The 19839-nt window shown below is 40.0% G+C and overlaps 1 protein-coding gene and 1 long non-coding RNA gene across 5 annotated transcripts; both read right to left on the bottom strand.

Annotated features, from left to right (window-relative positions):
* Positions 1-2871: 2871 nt before the first annotated feature.
* LOC105022573 (ly6/PLAUR domain-containing protein 6) lies at positions 2872-13765 on the bottom strand. 4 transcript variants are annotated; one of them, XM_020042060.3, is made up of 6 exons: positions 12893-13162; positions 7372-7510; positions 5363-5552; positions 3803-3901; positions 3523-3653; positions 2872-3100 (listed from the first exon to the last, which is right to left on the bottom strand). In XM_020042060.3, exons 3-6 carry the CDS (start codon positions 5481-5483, stop codon positions 2918-2920), a joined length of 534 nt encoding a protein of 177 aa, XP_019897619.1. In that variant the 5' UTR covers positions 5484-5552; positions 7372-7510; positions 12893-13162; the 3' UTR covers positions 2872-2917. The 4 variants fall into 4 exon arrangements, with proteins under 4 accessions (XP_019897619.1, XP_010889419.1, XP_034145787.1 ...); XM_010891117.4 differs by lacking the exons at positions 7372-7510; positions 12893-13162 and adding an exon at positions 13701-13765; XM_034289896.1 differs by lacking the exons at positions 7372-7510; positions 12893-13162 and adding an exon at positions 13448-13593.
* Positions 13766-14628: 863 nt separating this feature from the next.
* Positions 14629-18077, bottom strand: LOC117593717. The gene is made up of 3 exons (XR_004575116.1): positions 17991-18077; positions 17175-17402; positions 14629-15080 (listed from the first exon to the last, which is right to left on the bottom strand). It is a non-coding gene; the product is annotated as an uncharacterized LOC117593717 (long non-coding RNA).
* Between the last annotated feature and the right edge of the window lie 1762 nt (positions 18078-19839).

Raw genomic sequence — 19839 nt, 5'->3', positions numbered from 1 at the left:
CTTTTTCACAAAGTCTTTGGTGATATCCTTGAGCATACTTTTAGAAATAGAATCGAATAGCCCAGCCTTGATGTAATTTATGGGTTTGGATTTCATGACCAGACAAAGAGTAAGCTGCTTGAGTAACGGAAACACCAGTCACAGCCCCCCGGTGTTACAATTTAAAACTAATCCCTGGAATTTTATCTAAAGATTGATGGGTTTTAATTTCAAGCTGACACCATTCTAGCTTTAAAATCTACCTAAAATCAGATAAACCCTTTTTAAATTTACACCCAGCAGGTCTACAGAAATAACCCCCTATACAAGGCTATCAACAACCTGTCTTGGACCTCTAGGGGTCCTGAGAAAGGAATTACCTTTTAACTGCCTCTAGGGAATACAGAGCAGGGGAAAGGGAGAGGTGTTATAATGGTCTTTTTTTTCCTGAAACCTTATGCTTCAACACCTCTGGTTAATATTCTGCCAAATGCAGGATTAACTGTGAAACTTCCTGTTTTCGAGTCCACAAACTACATTTATCTGCTTTTGGATAGCGTTTATACTGTAACAAAATGTTTAAGGTATACATTAATTGCTGAACACAAGATGTACAAAACCTGGTATGCAGTCTACATTTTACAATAAGCCATCTTAAAGAGGACAGGCTATACTCCATATCTTCCACACAGATGGGTTCCCCATTTATACTGAGTTCTGACATGCATCCTCCATCCTGATCTTGTCTTGTTTACACTTATGAGATATGAACAAATTCAGCTGTTAGCTCATGCGGGGTCCCAATAATCAACCCTAGTATAAACATGGGTACCTTCAGAATGGGGACAGGGGTTCCCGACTGGTACAGCAATGTAGGCTGCTGCCAACTTGTAGGCACACTTTCCTGTCAAATAAAGCAGTATAACACCCGAAAATAAATAGATTGCAATAAAATAAAAATGTGCACCAGGGCAAAAGACGCATTAGCACCAGGTATAAAATCAGTAGTGAAGAGACGAGATACACCTAACAGGCTGAGAGGAAATTATCCCATTTACTGCTGATTTTAATGTGATCATTGTTCTGATGGTGTCCATGCTGTGATCGCTGTTCTGATGGTGTCCACGCTGTGATTGCTGTTCTGATGGTGTCCACGCTGTGATCGTTGTTCTGATGGTGTCCACGCTGTGATCGCTGTTCTGATGGTGTCCACGCTGTGATCGCTGTTCTGATGGTGTCCACGCTGTGATCGCTGTTCTGATGGTGTCCACGCTGTGATCGCTGTTCTGATGGTGTCCACGCTGTGATCGCTGTTTTGATGGTGTCCACGCTGTGATCGCTGTTCTGATGGTGTCCACATTGTGAACATTGTTCTGATGGTGTCCACGCTGTGATCGCTGTTCTGATGGTGTCCACACTGTGATCATTGTTCTGATCGTGCCCACATTTTAGATAGGTGTAGACATTTCATAAATTATGCATTCCATTGTTATTGGGATTAGATATTAACAGTAAATAGATGAGGTTAGGATCAGAATGAAAGATGCGTTTTAGAGACAGGTGGACTGTAAAAAATCCCATAATGCGTTGACAGTATAAATCACCCAATTATCAGATCTAATCAACCTTACTTTTTATCTGGATCTGATGTTAATTTGAACATGTTTTTAAGATGTTTTTGTAATATAAAAATAAATACTATATACATACATCACATACTGCAGAGGGGTGTATTACGAAGCAAGGTAACTGGGTTATCCAGGTAACTTCAGGAGTAACTTGGTGACGTCGGGTGTAACTTCCCGACAAACCCGTACTATAAAAGGTTGATCGTTTTTTTTTCCCTCCAGTATCTCAGCCTTTTTTCTGTTTGCGGTGAACACATGTATAGGCAATTGTAAGTGTAGGCTACACACTCCATCTGTACTGTGTATTAATGATAAGAACAATTAATACACCACTTGATAGAATATTTTTATATTTCATCCTGACTTGTTGCCAGGGACGCTTTCTACTGGGGTTGCAGCTGAAATTATTGTAAGAATGAAGTTTTTCTTAACACAATAGCATTAAATTCATACAGGTAGCCCTACAGCCTAGGTGCCTTAAGGCGTAGATCTTAATTCATTAAGTGAGTAACGGGCCAATTTCATTGATGTAGTCCATGCGTAGGCTATAATTGAATTATCCTAATTGCTTTCACATATTGCCCTTACATCTCAATTATATTACAAATAAAAATGAGTCCGTAAGACAAAATAGAGAACATATGACCACAACACTGTTATTACGCATTTTCTCTGTCGACAGTGCGCTGCCAACAAGCCACCCTGGCTATGTTGGCCGCAACGGTGTTAGATTTAGCCGTTAACCTTTATTTAAACTACTCATATCCTGACGTTATCAACGTGCATTCCTCTGGGGGAAAAAACGGAGCACGAGCCTGCGTTGCCCACTGTCCAAAACTTAGCCTGCATTGTTGCCCTGCGCACAAAGTCCAATCAAATTAACGCCGAATCAACTAACTGACATCTTAATCGCCGTGGTAGTACGCTTTAACACCAATTTAGCAAATCACAGTTCGTCAACCGTGACGTCCCTAGATAACCCGGAGTTATATCTGCGTAGGTTCAACTCCCTTCATAGTACAGCCCTTCTGTCTAATACAAATAAAAATATCAGTGCATAAATTGTCTGGGTATAACCATGAAAATGGAAGATTGCGTGAATACTGCCATGGTAAAAAAAAAGTAAGGGGCCGAAAACACATTAAACAATAGAAGAGCAACTACAAAGTCCTCAAAGAAAATGTCTGGTGACTGAACTATTTTCCAGGGGGGTCACATTGACCTGTCTGTAATATTGGGGGAGTCATGCCCCCCCCCCCCCCCCCCCCCCCCAAACGTCCATCTCCTTCCATAAGTCTTGGTGTTAGATGTCATACACCGCTGGCCAGCGTGGCACTTACGACAGCAGTGCTGAGACAGCCAATAAGCAGCCAGTTAGTGTTGACTTGACCGTTTGTACTGTGGAGGGGGGAGGTGGTAGAAAAGATGGCACTTGTCTTGTTTCTTGGCAACTGCATATTACAGATGTTTCCTTCGCAGCAAGCAGTGCAGACCTGACATCAGAAGTAGAAATCAGAATCACCTTTATTTGTCACAGGCCTGCCTGACCTGAAGTAGGTCCGCTGAGAGCAAAAGGTGACATCATTCTTAAACAAGGGCTGGGGAATAACAAAATTGTGGAAGAGAAACGAAATAGAGGACACATTTGGACGTGGAAAAATTCTTGAGTAAAAATATTTACTCTGTGTCCTTATTGATGACTGCTTCTGGTAGGTCACCTTGTAAATGAAATGCTGTCATATTTTGCAGTTGTTTCAGTAGTTAACAAAAAAATAACAGTAAGAGAAAGTTTTCAAAGAAATGTATGAACCCATTACTTAAATTCACTCTGAACAAAAAGATTTGCCAAATAACTAAACATAACATTTAGCTTCTAAAAAGTACTACTTAATAAAGTACTGTTTTCCTTCCCAACCTTGTATCCTTCATGGCTGGCATCTGTGCATCCAATGGACTGACAGTCATCCAGGGTGACGCAGCGTTTTGTAACAGACACACTGCCTCCCAAGGTGTCCATCATGTGGAAGGTGTAGCAGTACCTGCTGTCTGTTGGAGACAAAGACGTGACCTATAAAACGCACAGATTCCAAAAATACCTCGAACCGTGTAAAAAAAAAAAAACATTTTATTTGATAACTTTAAGGCAACAGACAGCTCCAAAATATTTTCGACGTTAATTCTTTACGTTTTATTACCTCGTGGGCAGTAAACATCTGGTGCCCAGCGATTGCATTCATAGTTGTCTGGTGCGTCTTTACATGTGAAGCATTTGAACCCTCCTGGGTGAGGAGTGGCTGTACGGAGAAAAGGAGACAGAGGTCTGTTTCTCAATGTGATATAATAAAATATAATTTAAAAAAAATAACACAATTTGATTTCATTTTTGAAAAATAATGGGGAAAAGAAAACGCTTACTGTGTCGTTTAAAAACTAAACTACAGTAATGGGCGGGTATATTTCTATTTTTATCATTGATGTGATCATACAGACCCATTGTTTGTAATGTCTATTTGTGTCATACAGGGCCGACACAATAACATCTGATTTAAATTAATGTATTTTTCAAATGATTTAGCACTGCAGACACCAGACAGAAAGGCCGACCAATTTCGTCGAACTGTTTACTGATTATAGAACAGAGAATAGTGTTGAAACCTGACGACCATCTGCTGCAGTCAGACAAGGCCTGTTTGGTTTGTCCCACTGGTTGCAAACGATTACATTAAAACTGAGAATGACAAACGGGCTTCGCCATTGGCTATGACAGCTACAGGTCTCAGGGTCATCCAAACTTCACTCAACGAACAAAAGCCTGCCAGCTTTTGCGTGCTAAAGACGCATCTACACACACACACTACACACACACAAAAACACACACACACACACACACAAGACCCCCTAATCCACAGTCAATTTCCAAGCTCCCAGTGTTGTTCACTGTATGAACATCCTCCTTGTACTAGGGGAGGCGTGGGCTAGACAAACATTTGACAGGGAATGAAGCTCCTAAATCCATATGAAATAAACAACATAAAACTTGATCCTTGGTGCTCTTGGGTTCTCAGATGTTGGAGTCAGATTGTCCCAAGGTTTAAACAAAATATCTTGGAGGTCATTTCAGTGTCTGACTGGCAGCGCCATTTGTCCGACCTTGTACATGCCCGTCTCTTAGAAGTGTCTGATTTTCTGAGCCCCTTATCTACAAGTTTACAAAACTCTGACGGGCCGTTAAGCAGAGCGCTCAGTATTGGGATCAGTATTGTGTTGTCCAAAGAGGGAATGAATTGGGTCGAGCACTGAGACCGTAAGGTGAATGGAGAGCAGCAAGTCACGTCTATAAACTCACACACCTCTAGCGGTGTAGGCCAGGCACAAGGTCAGTGAGGAAGCCATTTACTGGTGGATGAACTGCCAGGGAACTAGTCTCAGATGAAAACATCCTCACAGAGCCACTTTGGAGAGATTTCACAAGGGCTCCTTTAAAGAGGGAGGTGGGTTGGATTATGATATGAACATTCTGAGCTGGGGCTATGTCACATCTGGCTAAGAATCAAATGTTCATGTACCGGTAGATGCCCTTTCTCTGGATTGTTTTAATAGCTGCACATTAAACATTGATGGAGTTGATGTGGAGTTGTGTCTCGGAAGTAATTGTCAGTAGGCTCAAACAATGAAACGTGGCTGTCAAACTTTGACCCTGAAATCTGACTTAAAAAACACAATGCATTATTCAATGGAATGGTTGGTATTTATACTTGACGGGTGTAGGAAGATGATGTCTTTCACTGTGAAGTCCCGTGACTGAGCAGCTTCCAGCCAATCAGCAATGACCGTTAACAGTAGGACCCAGGCCACTTTTGGCCAGTGAGCCATCATTGGCTGAGACCGTCCACATGCAGTAAACTGACTGGCCAATACCTGCTTAGATGAAACCAGTCTGGGACACTGTGGAAAGAAGAGAGGGAAAGAGAGGGAATCACTTAAACATCTTCCAAGACAGACTCAAAGTAAGGAATAGAGAGAAACATAAATAATTTGTGTCCAGCAGTATTAGTGACCAAGTGAAGATGGATCACAGGGACGCCATGTGAAGATGGATCACAGGAACGCCATGTGAACTACACCAAAGCTCTCTGACTAAATCACTAACTTACAAACCCGATTCCAAAAAAAGTTGGGACACTGTACAAATTGTGAGTAAAAAAGGAATGGAATAATTTACAAATCTCTTAAACTTATATTTAATTCACAATAGAATATAGATAACATATCGAATGTTGAAAGTGAGACGTGTTGTAATGTCATGCCAAATATTGGCTCATTGTGGATTTCATGAGAGCTACACATTCCAAAGAAGTTTGGACAGGTAGCAATAAGAAGCCGGAAAAGTTAAATGTACAGATAAGTAACAGCTGGAGGACCAATTTGCAACTTATTATGTCAATTGGCAACATGATTGGGTATAAAAAGAGACTCTCAGAGTGGCAGTGTCTCTCAGAAGTCAAGATGGGCAGAGGATCACCAATTCCCCCAATGCTGGAGCGAAAAATAGTGGAGCAATATCAGAAAGGAGTTTCTCAGAGAAAAATTTAGTTTGAAGTTATCATCATCTACAGTGCATAATATCATCCAAAGATTCAGAGAATCTGGAACAATCTCTGTGCGTAAGGGTCAAGGCCGGAAAACCATACTGGATGCCCGTGATCTTCGAGCCCTCAGATGGCACTGCATCACATACAGGAATGATACTGTAATGGAAATCACAACATGGGCTCAGGAATACTTCCAGAAAACATTGTCGGTGAACACAATCCACTGTGCCATTCGCCGTTGCCGGCTAAAACGCTATAGGTCAAAAAAGAAGCCGTATCTAAACAGGATCCAGAAGCGCAGGCGTTTTCTCTGGGCCAAGGATCATTTAAAATGGACTGTGGCAAAGTGGAAAAGTGTTCTGTGGTCAGACAAATCAAAATTTGAATTTCATTTTGGAAAACTGCGACACCATGTCATCCGGACTAAAGAGGACAAGGACAACCCAAGTTGTTATCAACGCTCAGTTCAGAAGCCTGCATCTCTGATGGTATGGGGTTGCATGTGTGCGTGTGGCATGGGCAGCCTACACATCTGGAAAGGCACCATCAATGCTGACATTTATATCCAAGTTCTAGTAACACATATGCTCCCATCCAGACGTCGTCTCTTTCAGGGAAGACCTTGCATTTTCCAACATGACAATGCCAGACCACATACTGCATCAATTACAATGTCATGGCTGCCTAGAAGAAGGATCCAGGTACTGAAATGGCCAGCCTGCAGTCCAGATCTTTCACCCATAGAAAACATTTGGTGCATCATAAAGAGGAAGGTGCGACAAAGAAGACCTAAGACAGTTGAGCAACTAGAAGCCTGTATTAGACAAGAATGGGACAACATTCCTATTCATAAACTTGAGCAACTTGTCTCCTCAGTCCCCAGATGTTTGCAGTCTGTTATAAAAAGAAGAGGGGATGCCACATGAATAAAATATTGAAATTTGAATCTTCCACATCATTGCATTCTGTTTTAATCCACAATTGTACAGTGTCCCAACTTTTTTGGAATCGTGTTTGTACAAAACTAAACTAAATTACCAAACTAAATAACCAAATTCAGATGATGTGATGTTCAGGTTGTTTCCCCTGACTTCACTGGTCCAGAGTATAATGGTAGTTTTGCCTGGAGGGAGAACATGATTTTACTGAAATAAGTCTCATCACTTCCATACCAGTGACCCTGGTAAATGCGACCACTACCCCCGTGAGTGAACACCCCCAATGGTGGGCTCACTAAGGACAGATGATCAGCTTCATCTTCTCCATGAACCTGAATAAAAAGGACTCCGCCAACTTTTGTGTCATCATTACCTGGGGTAGTGAAAAGCAATTATGAGATAACACAGAATGTTATTACTTACAGGAGTAGACTGCTAAAATAGCTCCCTTTCTGACAAACCGAAAACTTTAGTTATTGCTATACTCTATTAAATGGCTTATAATTTGTGAGCTTTCCTTAAATAATGGACTTCCTCACTTAATTTATTTTGGTCTTATCCCATTCATCCTATAATAAGCAAGGGTATCAATTATTTGCATTGATTAAAGTTCAAACAAACCTCGGCTTGCGTCATTATGCATTTAGAAAGCTTGAATACACACACTAGCAAAAACCTCTGGGATTATCAGGTCTAGCCAGCATTGGGTTCAGTTTGAAGTGAGATTTATAATAGAGATCAGATGGCTTAGATTCTGAATTACCTTAATTCCACTTTAATTAGTTGATGTTATTGTTTCTCTGTGTTGACCGTTGTAAATGTTTTGTTTTTTGTTTTTAAAATCCTCTAAAAAAGTATCGTATTGCCTTGATACGGTTAAGTATCGTATTGCCTTGATGTCAGTCCCATCAACAAAAATATACGCATTATATATTTATACATATTACATATTTATACATATTACATATTTATACATATTATATATTTATGCATATCATCCTGAGCATGATGATGTCGTTTCCATTCAAATTTCCAAAGCATGTAAATTACCTATAAATGAATATTTGGAGAAAGAGGGGAGACAGAGGAGATGCAGAAAGGGGAGACTGAGAGGGGGAGACAGGGAGATGTAGAGAGCTCTCAAACACAGCTCTCCTTCACCTCTAATGCCTTCCCCACCACATCTACTTAGCACAGTGATACAAAAACACACGTGTTATGTACATCCTGATCACCTTGACTCAGGATGATCAAGCCAAAGTTACCCAGGTCAGGGACAGAAACAACAATTATAATAAGATAATATACACTCACCTAAAGGATTATTAGGAACACCTGTTCAATTTCTCATTAATGCAATTATCTAATCAACCAATCACATGGCAGTTGCTTCAATGCATTTAGGGGTGTGGTCCTGGTCAAGAAAATCTCCTGAACTCCAAACTGAATGTCAGAATGGGAAAGAAAGGTGATTTAAGCAATTTTGAGCGTGGCATGGTTGTTGGTGCCAGACGGGCCGGTCTGAGTATTTCACAATCTGCTCAGTTACTGGGATTTTCACACACAACCATTTCTAGGGTTTACAAAGAATGGTGTGAAAAGGGAAAAACATCCAGTATGCGGCAGTCCTGTGGGGGCGAAAATGCCTTGTTGATGCTAGAGGTCAGAGGAGAATGGGCCGACTGATTCAAGCTGATAGATGAGCAACTTTGACTGAAATAGCCACTTGTTACAACCGAGGTATGCAGCAAAGCATTTCTGAAGCCACAACACGCACAACCTTGAGGTGGATGGGCTACAACAGCAGAAGACCCCACCGGGTACCATTCATCTCCACTACAAATAGGAAAAAGAGGCTACAATTTGCACGAGCTCACCAAAATTGGACAGTTGAAGACTGGAAGAATGATGCCTGGTCTGATGAGTCTCGATTTCTGTTGAGACATTCAGATGGTAGAGTCAGAATTTGGCGTAAACAGAATGAGAACATGAATCCATCATGTCTTGTTACCACTGTGCAGGCTGGTGGTGGTGGTGTAATGGTGTGGGGGATGTTTTCTTGACACACTTTTCTAAAGAATGCTTTCAGCACCTTGTTGAATCAATGCCACATAGAATTAAGGCAGTCCTGAAGGCGAAAGGGGGTCAAACACAGTATTAGTATGTTGTTCCTAATAATCCTTTAGGTGACTGTATATTGTCTTTACTAGAAAATAGGGTCATTTGAATCACAAAATAAATATCCTTTGTGAACACATCCCTATGGAGTCCTGACTATGTAGACCATTCACAGAGCCTTATCAGGAGAGCGAGCTAGTCTTAACTACATGCTTGGCTTCATTGGTTTAGGGTTGACTTCTAGTTTTATTTTCAATATTTATATCAGTAAAAGGAAGAAGCCTAATTGTCTACTTAATCAAAGAACATATAGCTCATACACCTTTACATTCCCCACGACTCCTCCCAATCCCCACGTCTTAAATAAACTGTATGGCAACACAGGATTGTAGAGAGCCATGACTGCATGGATTACCATTCCATTGTTATTATTCAAGAATACAGGAAAAATACCTCATTAAGTGGATAAAACAACATCCCATGGAACAACAAGGATTGTGATGAAACACAGAAACACACACACACATATTCTATCACTATTTCGTTGTATTCTGTAGCATCAGTGTGTTAGGGTTTTGTTATGTTTGTTTTGTGGGAATAGCAGCAGCTGCAACAGGTAAAATATATAAATAAATATCAGAGCCTCTGTGTAAGTACATTCATAAAAGAGATTAGGGTTACATTTCATCCTATAAACACTTTTGGTTTGTTAACTTGTAAGCAGGCTATAGGTGAGATTTGGGAGCAATCATTCCTTGGATTTATTTTGCACATTTTTGTTAATGACTTTGAAAGGATTTGTTCCACAAATTCACACTTCATGTTCAAATATATAAGTGCCTCTCTTGATTTTCATATTCAATTGTGTCTGACTTAATACAACAACCTTTCAGCAACATACTACAGCTCAGGAAGAATTTTAGAGGCCACTGCACCTTTTTCTTTCCTTTCCAAAAAAGTTGAGAAGGAAGGTTTTGAGTGAGGAACAGAAGCGTTCAATTTGCAGTGTTTTCTTAATTTTAACCCCTTCTGTTCCTCACTCAAAACCTTCCTTTTCGACTTCTTTGGAAAAGAAAGAAAAAGGTGCAGTGGTGTCTTAATTTCTTCTGGAGCTGTATATGTCTCATGTAACAAAATCGTTTGATTTGGATTCCAGAGACAGAATCATTCAGCCGTTAAGGCAGTTAAGCTTTGAATCAATATCCACTCCGTTGACATATAAGATCAACTCAAGCGTATAGTGCACAGATTCTTGCACCACTTTGAGGTGCTGTAAATCAACTGTAAATGATCGTAATCTTTGGGTAACTCCATATACAGGGATATATTGTCAGAGGGAATTAAATAACGTTTCTGGTCACCAAGGCCAGGCTTGGTTAAGACCCTCCTGCTATCCATTGTACAAGAAATAAGTACTGAATAAAGCCCTAATTGTGTGACTTCTCTGTATGTCCCACTGGAACCCACGTACCTTAGAATGTTCTGTGAATTCACTCCGAGCCTCTACAGTTCTGTACATCCCACAGTAGAACTGACTGTCAGGGAAAGAACGCAGTTGAAGTAGTTGTATAAACCTCAGAGAAACGTGTGACGTAGTCAATGCACCAAAAGCTTACTCCACAGCTAGCTTTAAATGTTTTCGCTGATGGAGCTTTCCAGTCAGTAACTTTTGTGCAGCTCAAATTATTATTAAGCCCTCAAGCCATTTGGTCACGTGTGTTTTGCGATCATAGGCCTTCTAGTTGAAGTCCTGTGCAGGGAAGATGGACAGAGGGGGAGAGAAAGGCTCTGAGGTGTTGTGGCCGAGCTCCCCTCAGTGTCACCATGTAACGTCAAGAGCCTGTCTCTGTTTCCTTCTCTATCAGTACAGCTGCGTGGGTGGCAGCTGGTGAGATGCTTGTAGTTGCTGAGATAAAGGTCTCTGCTGTCCAAGAGTGTCCGGACGTCCCGTTGGTTCTGTGATGGTGCCAGTCTGTCTCTGACCTGAACAGTACGATGACTTACAACATTCCTTTGTAGCTGGATTGGTATGATGACATAAAACCTTTCGTTAATAATTTGATTAATTTGATGTCATGGAACCTTCTTTGATATTTCGATGGAAATGTTGAATTATATCGTCTGACATGACCGTCCTCTTTTACATACTGTGCAGTCGTGTGCTGTAGTATCATGTCCTGTCCGTTCCTTAGAACACGGACGTATTCTTGACTATCCCAACCTATCCGGGCCCTTGAACTGAACCATCAAGGTCCTATGTCGGTCAGAGAATGGACAGGTTTCTTGTGACAGTCTTAATAAATCTTCTAGATGATTGTGGTCTGGGCACCAACAGGCAGACAGCTGGTGTTTTAGGGTGTGGAGAAATGAGCCGGTAGTTTGGGACTCACCAGGCCTCTGCAGCTTCGCAATAACAGAATTTGATTCTCTGCTTCTTGCAATTTCTCCGTCCTGGCCCTGTGGCTCAGGGCACCTGTCATTTTAATATGCAGGTAAAGGTTACTTCCAAGAGAGGCCGTTTTTTGGGTTCAGGGGTACTTAAGGTGGGGTAAAAATGGGATTTCAGAACCATGGCTTTTACACAAAGAGAGAGGAAGAGATCTCTGACTTCTAAATATTAAATAAAAGGAGACAAATGAGAATCATGAGACCTGCCCCAGCCATACTCACACTACCCTCCACTCTCCACTGCAACGACCAAACACATTATCCCATTATCTATTTGAAAGTAAAATAACATCACACGAAAACATGCAAGAAGAAGTTTTTGTGTCAGAGTTCCTGTATTTCTAGAAATGGCCAGACAGACGTCCAACGATCATGCCTAACACATCAAGGCAGTAAGTCTTTATTGACTGTTAGTGTACAGTGACAGCAGTGAGAGGCCTGGAGACCTGGACAATGGTCATTCTAAAGTATGATTCAAGTGAATCAGGTGATGGCTGAAGCCTAAGGGGAGACTGCGGTGTTTGAAGTACTGCCATTCATAGAGCCAAAAAACACACGCCAGGCTATCTCAATAGAACACACAGCTGTTTCCAAATACACTCACAGAATACCATACCATAGAATACAATGTTTGCCCAACAGTTATATCTGAAATCAGTCGCCTGAAAAGTGTCAGAAATTGTATTGAATTGTGCTGAGGCTGCTATAAGTGAACTCCATGGATTTATTCCCAGGCACATATGGCAGTACTGGAACTGTGCTACTGCGCACCTGCTCCTACTTAACATATTCTCTAAATCAGTCTGACAGCTCTGCAATCTTAGCCATTCTGAATGAGGATCACTTAAAAGAATGGAATGTTCACAATTCTTAATCATCTTGAATTCAGAGAATTCCCAATAAAGTTGTTCAAAGAGAGAGTAAGCTACAGTAATGTTTTATTTAGTACAGTCGGCGCAGAAACACACGATACCCTAAAATAAAAAATTAAATAACTCATGAAGCCCAATACATTTTAGATATTCCGGACAAGGGTAAACACGCAGGGAGAAACAATCGTTCTTCGTTTGAAGTTGTTTTCATATCTGGTTTTAAATACGTCATAGAATATTTCGTCATTGTTCATGAAAACAGAAGAATAGTAAGTCAAATCTAAAGGTAATTTCTGAAAAAATATTGGCACACTTACCCAATATACCCTTCCAAACGCCGTGCGTGAAAATTAACTGAAGAGTAATTCCAGGGCCCGGTTTCCCAAAAGCGATATATATTTTTTCTATTAAGTATTTAAAATGTGCGTCTGTCCTGCAACGGTCGAAATGTAGGTTAGAGGTTTTCCCCAAACCACACGCAAAAGGAGCGTTCCCTTAACTACGTCGTAGTTAGACCATGTCTCGATAGTAATGGTATTGAAACAAAGGCAACGCTGGTCTCGGATCAACTTTCTCGATTCAAATCTTACCTTTAAGATTTAGGCTATGACGACAGATCGGCCGTAAAAATAACACTTTGTTCACCTACGACTGCAAATGTGTATGCAGTTTGCAATTCTTGTATAACAATCTATTTTTCCATCTATTGATTTTAACAACTGCAAAGTCATTTTGAATTAATTTTTTTGAACACAAAAAACTGGGTAATACAGGAATTCCAGCCACAAATAGGAACTTTACATTTTTTGTCAAATTCACAGCTTTAACATAAGTGAGACAGATTAGGATACGGGTATTGATTAAATATTTACCAGATAGAATTTTTCCCATTAAAGTACGTTGTTTGAGTGGTCTGGGACATTCGTTAAATAAAAGAGCGTTTTCTAGTGAAATTACGTATAGCTTTGAGAAACAGCTCGATTTAATTAAGCTCCTCCGAAGCTTCTAAAGATTAACCAAGACGTGACGTTTTTGGGAAACCGGGACCAGTTCGCCCAGACCAAGTTATTTTATTAGGCTGCTATGTAGCCAATTACAATCGACAAATTAAGAATGTAGCCTGACCTCCGTAACCAACCGCAGAACGTCCCTTCAGTAGAGATGTAGGAAACTCAGGGTGACTGCTGCCGATTGTCATCTTGTGAAATTCACAAATGCGACAGGAAATGTTTCGACAGATTAATTGGTAGCTTTTAAGATATAAGTGATTTGTATTTATTTTTCTGTTGTGTCACATTGTTATTCTTTTGCTTAATAATTAAATACAGCACAACACCATCGCCTAAGATTAAAACAATTTCAACAAAATATAAAAGCATACTGTATGAGGAGGACCGTAACATTGAGTAGACCCTATATTTATCCTATTTAAATGACTGCCCTCTCGTGGGTCAGTCTTGTACATTCAAGATAAAAAACACCCAATTGATGAACATCATTATAAATGTTATTCTTAGAAGGCCCATTCAGACCCTGACCACACACAATGATTTCCAGTAATCTATTTCCACTAGCAAAATGTACCACCACAAATTTAATTTTGATAAATGGTTGTGTGTGTTGTGTGTAAATACAAATATTTAATTTGCTTATTACAAGTTCAGAGTGACACATTAATTTAACAAATACATAAATAATTCAAGGACATACCCGAAGATGAATGCCTGAACATAAACAAGGTTTGCATAAAAATAGATTGGCAGAGTCCTTAGGAGCGATATATAATAACAATAAGTGGAAAATGAGGAGAGGTAATACATGACTGCTTTGTTATTTGCAGTGAAATGTGAAGGATTTATGAACTCATCAAACAGTGTGTTAAGAGGGTGACCTACTATTGGCCTGACTGCGCAAAAGTTCATAGCTGGTGTTGAAAATACACCCTTTAACACGCTGCTGGTTTATCATGTTTGTGAACAGAACTTTTCAACATAATGCAAAGAAACACAGGGAATTTTCCATTTACTTAGCTGAATGGTCTTTGGTTTAATTACATTAATATTACATACATGTCTTAGACTGTGCTTGCCCTTCTCTCACCTGACTACATACTGCCAAATGTTACATACCTTTAACTAAGCTTATGGGTCATGACACAGTTTATAGAAAGTACTTTCTTAAGTGCCATAAATGTATAAATGTGATTTTTAGGTCAGATCCATGTTGATAGATACATAATTCAAGTTAACTCAGTGACCTTTGTTATTTTAATCTAATAGATTTTATAATCTGTAGGCAGTTTACAAATAAAGTGGGAGAGAGAGTGAAAGAGAGAGAAAGGGAATGGGGGAGCGAGAGAGAGTGACTCGAGGTACACATGACAAAAGGATGACTTGGTCATCAGTTCCTCGATGGCTTCGTTCCAAACCAACATTCCTGAGGCTACTATGGTTAACTGGGTTGGATTCATGCAGGACACAGTGTGACTGCCCATCCATTAGAAAGCTGTTGGGAAGAAACCACAGGAAACATAAACGTGATGGACACCGGGACAATGTACAGAACGACCCGTAATGTCAGCTGAGCCGAGTGAAGCCTCTCATTGAGAAATCTTTTCACTGGGGCCAAAAGTGAACACGGTCTATGAGCTATATGAACAATGCCTGGAATGCCAGGGAGACATCAGCCCTTAGGGGGTTACTATCATAAACACAGTACAGAGATAAATGATGCTGAATATTGACATGGTTCAAGAATGTCGTAATATATTTTTACTCATTGAGGGAGGAATGGTTTGATATCAGCTATGTAATGGGTGTAGAAACAATTCCATTATGACAATTGACATGCTGTGAATAATATAATATAGGCTTTCTAGTATGCTGAGTAAGTACATCACCACAGTAAACACACATCTCGTCCCTTGACAACTGAATTGGCCCTGGAGCTTCTACAGAGCTTCTCATAGTTTAGTGTTTACCTTCCTAAATTATATGACAGTGTTGTGAGGTTTCACATTCTATATCAAAAAGAGGTTATGTTGGATATGTTGCCTATTGAAATAGTTAAGAATGTTGGTGTGTGTGTGTGTGTATGTGTGTATGTTTGTGTCGGTGGTTGTGTGCATGCCACTTACATTCATGTGGTGTGTGTGTGTGTGTGTTACTCTTGCTCTGCCTGGGTGGGCTTTGACCCTGTGATTACATTTTATCTCTTCAGTGACCCACTCTATGCTGTCCACAAGGCTGCTCATATAATCACATTATTATTTAACAGAAGCCATGAAAAAAGGAAACATGTACAAATGTAGTCAGATTGGGCACTTAGATTTTGTACATGAAAGAAAACAAAGGGTTTTATAACTAGACAGATATAAAATAAAGACATGAAAACAAAGTACAGACAGCACAAAATAAAAATTAAACTCTGTCAATGATAGCGACTCTTCCCAGCATGCAAATTTGTATGGATCTCAAAAATGTATTCTTGTTTTAAGTTTGTCTTAAACTAGAGATGTTCTAACCAATGAATCATACAGGCACCTAGCGTATATTGCTGCTGGATAAGCAGATATAAATAATACACTAAACTGATCGATGAAGCGTTTATAGATGGGAAAGTGGATTAAAGGTTATTTATATTGATAAGAATGCAATCTGCAGATATAGGCATTGTATTGAGGATGTATTTTGTAATGTAACCATGTATTTTAGAATTTGGTCTGATGTTCTGATCAACCAGTGACGTCTATAATGCACTATTCTGTCCCCTCCCCTCAGTGGAGGATAAATCAAGGCAATGGTTGATGATGATTCTTGCACAGGGGCTCTCATTCAACAGTTGGATCAATTAAATGACCCCGTCTCAGATTTTACATTTCTGCTGCACCACAAATAGGTGGGACAATTTGTCAGAAGGCTACTCATACTGCCTGCCCCAACACATGCACAGAACCTTCAGCGGTCTGTCATCAGCAACACAGTGGAATGCAGAGTTAGTCATTCAAGTCATCCACTCATGTTATGGCCATGCTCAGCTCAACAAATGTGATGCAAATACATAGGAAATATAGATGGCCTATCCAGTCATACACATATATTTCCCTCTTAATATAGTCATAATGATTGCCCCTTTTTATTAATATAACTTACTAAATCAATACATGTTTTTCTAACCTTCTGGCCACATGAACTGTGAGTTACCTCTAAGGCTTTGCTAGTCTTAGTTAGTGCCCTTTTTTTCGGGTAAAGGCGGCCTATAAGGCATCAACTTAGCCTGCTTAACTGGGCTGACCAGAACCTGGAGAGCACAACGGCCGTAGTATAGACCGAAGAAAGTGCTGGAATCCCTCTGTGACATTGTGAACAATTAGTGCGCTGACCTCAGGCTGCTGGTGGAATGTTAATCCTGGCAGATGTAGAGCGATTACGATGGACACAATAACACCACCAGGCCTGGAATACACACAGTGCACAATAACCCCGGATTGGCACTAGTGTAGCCCACTGACGTTTGGGGTTTACAAATAATGCTGTAAGTAATATCGTATTAACAATACACACATAACAGCCAGGAGTTCAAACTCTGGCCACAGCATACCGTCAGTGACCAGGGGCTGAAGGCCGTCTAGGGTGGTTGGTATGATGTCGGACGGGGCTTGTCTCATTGCACTCTGGCGACTCCTTGTGGTAGGTTGGCCGCCCGCATGCCCAGTCGTATTGTTTTCGCAGGAGAATATGCTCTCCTTCAAGCCAAATACTTCCTGGACGTGCGAAGCAGGAGGAGCATGTCTCGATCTTGGACTCTCCTGAACCCCCTGTGTAGTTGCTGCAATGAGGAAGGGGCAGTGTTGTAAATTGAACTTCGCAGAACTAGAAGGAGACAGTACGAGAGTACATTTTCGTACACTGTGTTTCTTGTAGAAGAAATAAAACAATACCCAATAATAATCATAAAACAATCCAAAAATGCTGCTATAGCCTTTCAGCATCATCAATAAGTAAGGAATATACTGACAATTGGATTTTAGAAGAGCAGAGTATATATGTTTGTCATAACAGAAAACATCAGGCAGTTGATCATTGAAAATCCCTGAGTGCAACATATGTATTTTAAAATATGGAGAGAGAATATGATTCCCAAGAAGCATTAATGTCACAAGCCTGGCCATCTGAAGTTCCTGAAATACCTCCCAAATCTCTCATATGTGAGAAACACAGGGACGGAGAATAATGATGACTGTACTGACAACCTCTTGACGAATTGAGGTATTTCAGGAGCACATGGACCAGTATATAATAGTCTGACAGCTAGCGACGTGTCATGTAAAGACTTTCAACAGCATCCTGCAGAACACACCCAGGGAATGCACTCTTCGGATGTTCATAATAAACTTTGATGTATATGTTTGCTCACCAGCTCTAATGCCTGTGCTGAGTTACTACTCGCTGAGCTTCGAACATGTGGTGCAGTACCGTACAACTCATTTGTCTTCGGTTGATCCATGGCATGTCATGACACACAAGGCTACTAGCATCGTTCTGCAGGCTACAGTCGTATTCATCTCAGGTCGGGGTGAGTCATCGGTTATGGGGCTTTCCAAATGACATGTAACAGAAAACGGTCTCATGTTTTATATGGAAAATAGAGACAGAAATACGCTAGCATAAATAGGCTTGTAGTTCATGGGAGATGTTTGCATGCTTTATCTTTCGAGACAGTTTGTTGGTGCAGGCTTATAATTAAATTGACTTTATTGTTTGGATTTTAATTAATGGAATATTGTTCTCAGCGGGTTAGGACTTTTTTCCCAGGCCAGTTTAAGTCTTCAATTCAGAATTCGAAATAGAAAACTTTCTGTGCAAGAACCTTTCTGCAACTCCAGGAAAATGTAAATTAAAATGCGGCATCTATATAAAAGCATCAATGTATTTATTGTGTGTCTGTAACGTCTCAGTGGTTTGCAACAAAAGCCCAGAATACATTTCTGATTTCAATGCCAAGAAAATGTCCACACAGTTAACAACTCAATTGGCCTGCATTACAGAATTAAATTGACCAAAAATGAGATGAACTACTGATAATCATGCGACATGTTTCATATATTTGAAAAGTAGAATGCCTATTGGCTGTACAGACAATATTGACAGGGATCTGTGAATAGTTCCCAAAATGTGTCAGACTAGCTAAAAATGGAAAGGCAACTGCAATGTAAGGTTGGATGCCACAGTGCATGAGGACTGAAAAACAGTGTCAGAAATGTCCAAAAACTGATCCCACACAACTCTGAACCAGTGGATTTGGCACGCGAAACACTGAACGACTCTCTGATTGGAGTCGGGTAAAACACACATTATCTTTTAATTGACCTTACAACACACATTAATTGACATTACAACATTAAACTTGTACTTTATAAACATACATTATAACATATTTTTTACAATGCTTTATAAATGTTTTATTACACTTAACTTATGTCATCATTGTGTATTTATTAATTATTTTGAAATCTAAAATTTTAGTCTATGTTGCATCGTTTGCCATCACACCCCACCCTTCCTTTCTAAGTCGTAATGTTAGAAACACTTCTGGTGATTACATTTCAGTCTTCTTAGGTTAGTTTCCAAAAGCTGTAAAACACCTGGAGTTTGCAATATCTTTCTTTTTATTATATTCTTCAGGCTCTATCGAGGAAGTTTTATTCTATTTTAAAATAGATTTAGATTTAAATTTAAACTGCCACAAAGAAACATTCAGTGTATCTTTGGTATGTAATTCCAGTGTACAATAGATCTGCCCTCATCCCACTGGTTTCTGTCCTGCTGAAAGGTGTATTCCTCTCCAAGGTCTGGTGTAACACTGAAGCAGGTTTTGTTCTAGGATTTTATCTGTCGTTGACTGCACCCTGATTCTTTTTTTTTTTCTTCAGAAAAACTCCCCAGTTTTTCTCAATGTAAAGCACACCTAAACCATCACACAGATACCAACATGCAGTTACTCAATAATGTGTTGTTGTGGTATTTTCCCAAACTCACACAGAATCAAAAGCCTTGATTTTTAAGTGCAGGACTAGATTTAGTCTTTGTCCGCAAAACCCAGGACCATTTCAGCTATGTGATCTTTATAGATTTAATGATGTATGTCACTGAATTATTATACTTGACTGAAGGACCTTACAGATGGGGGGACAGAACAAGGGGTTGTCATTCAAAAATAAATGTAAATCATTATTTTATGAATACTACCTATGAATACTTCCTTA

Source organism: Esox lucius, chromosome 22 (assembly GCF_011004845.1).
Source record: "Esox lucius isolate fEsoLuc1 chromosome 22, fEsoLuc1.pri, whole genome shotgun sequence".
NCBI lineage: Eukaryota > Metazoa > Chordata > Actinopteri > Esociformes > Esocidae > Esox > Esox lucius.
This window is presented reverse-complemented; position numbering and strand designations above follow the sequence as displayed.

Coding starts and splice junctions, on each gene's coding strand:
- LOC105022573 (XM_010891117.4), bottom strand. CDS start 5,483: ATGATGGCTCACTGGCCAAAAGTGGCCTGGGTCCTACTGTTAACGGTC. Junction 3,902..5,362: donor CATCTTCCTACACCCGTCAA/GTATAAATACCA, acceptor TTCTCCGTACAG/CCACTCCTCACCCAGGAGGG. Junction 3,654..3,802: donor AGATGTTTACTGCCCACGAG/GTAATAAAACGT, acceptor TGTCTCCAACAG/ACAGCAGGTACTGCTACACC.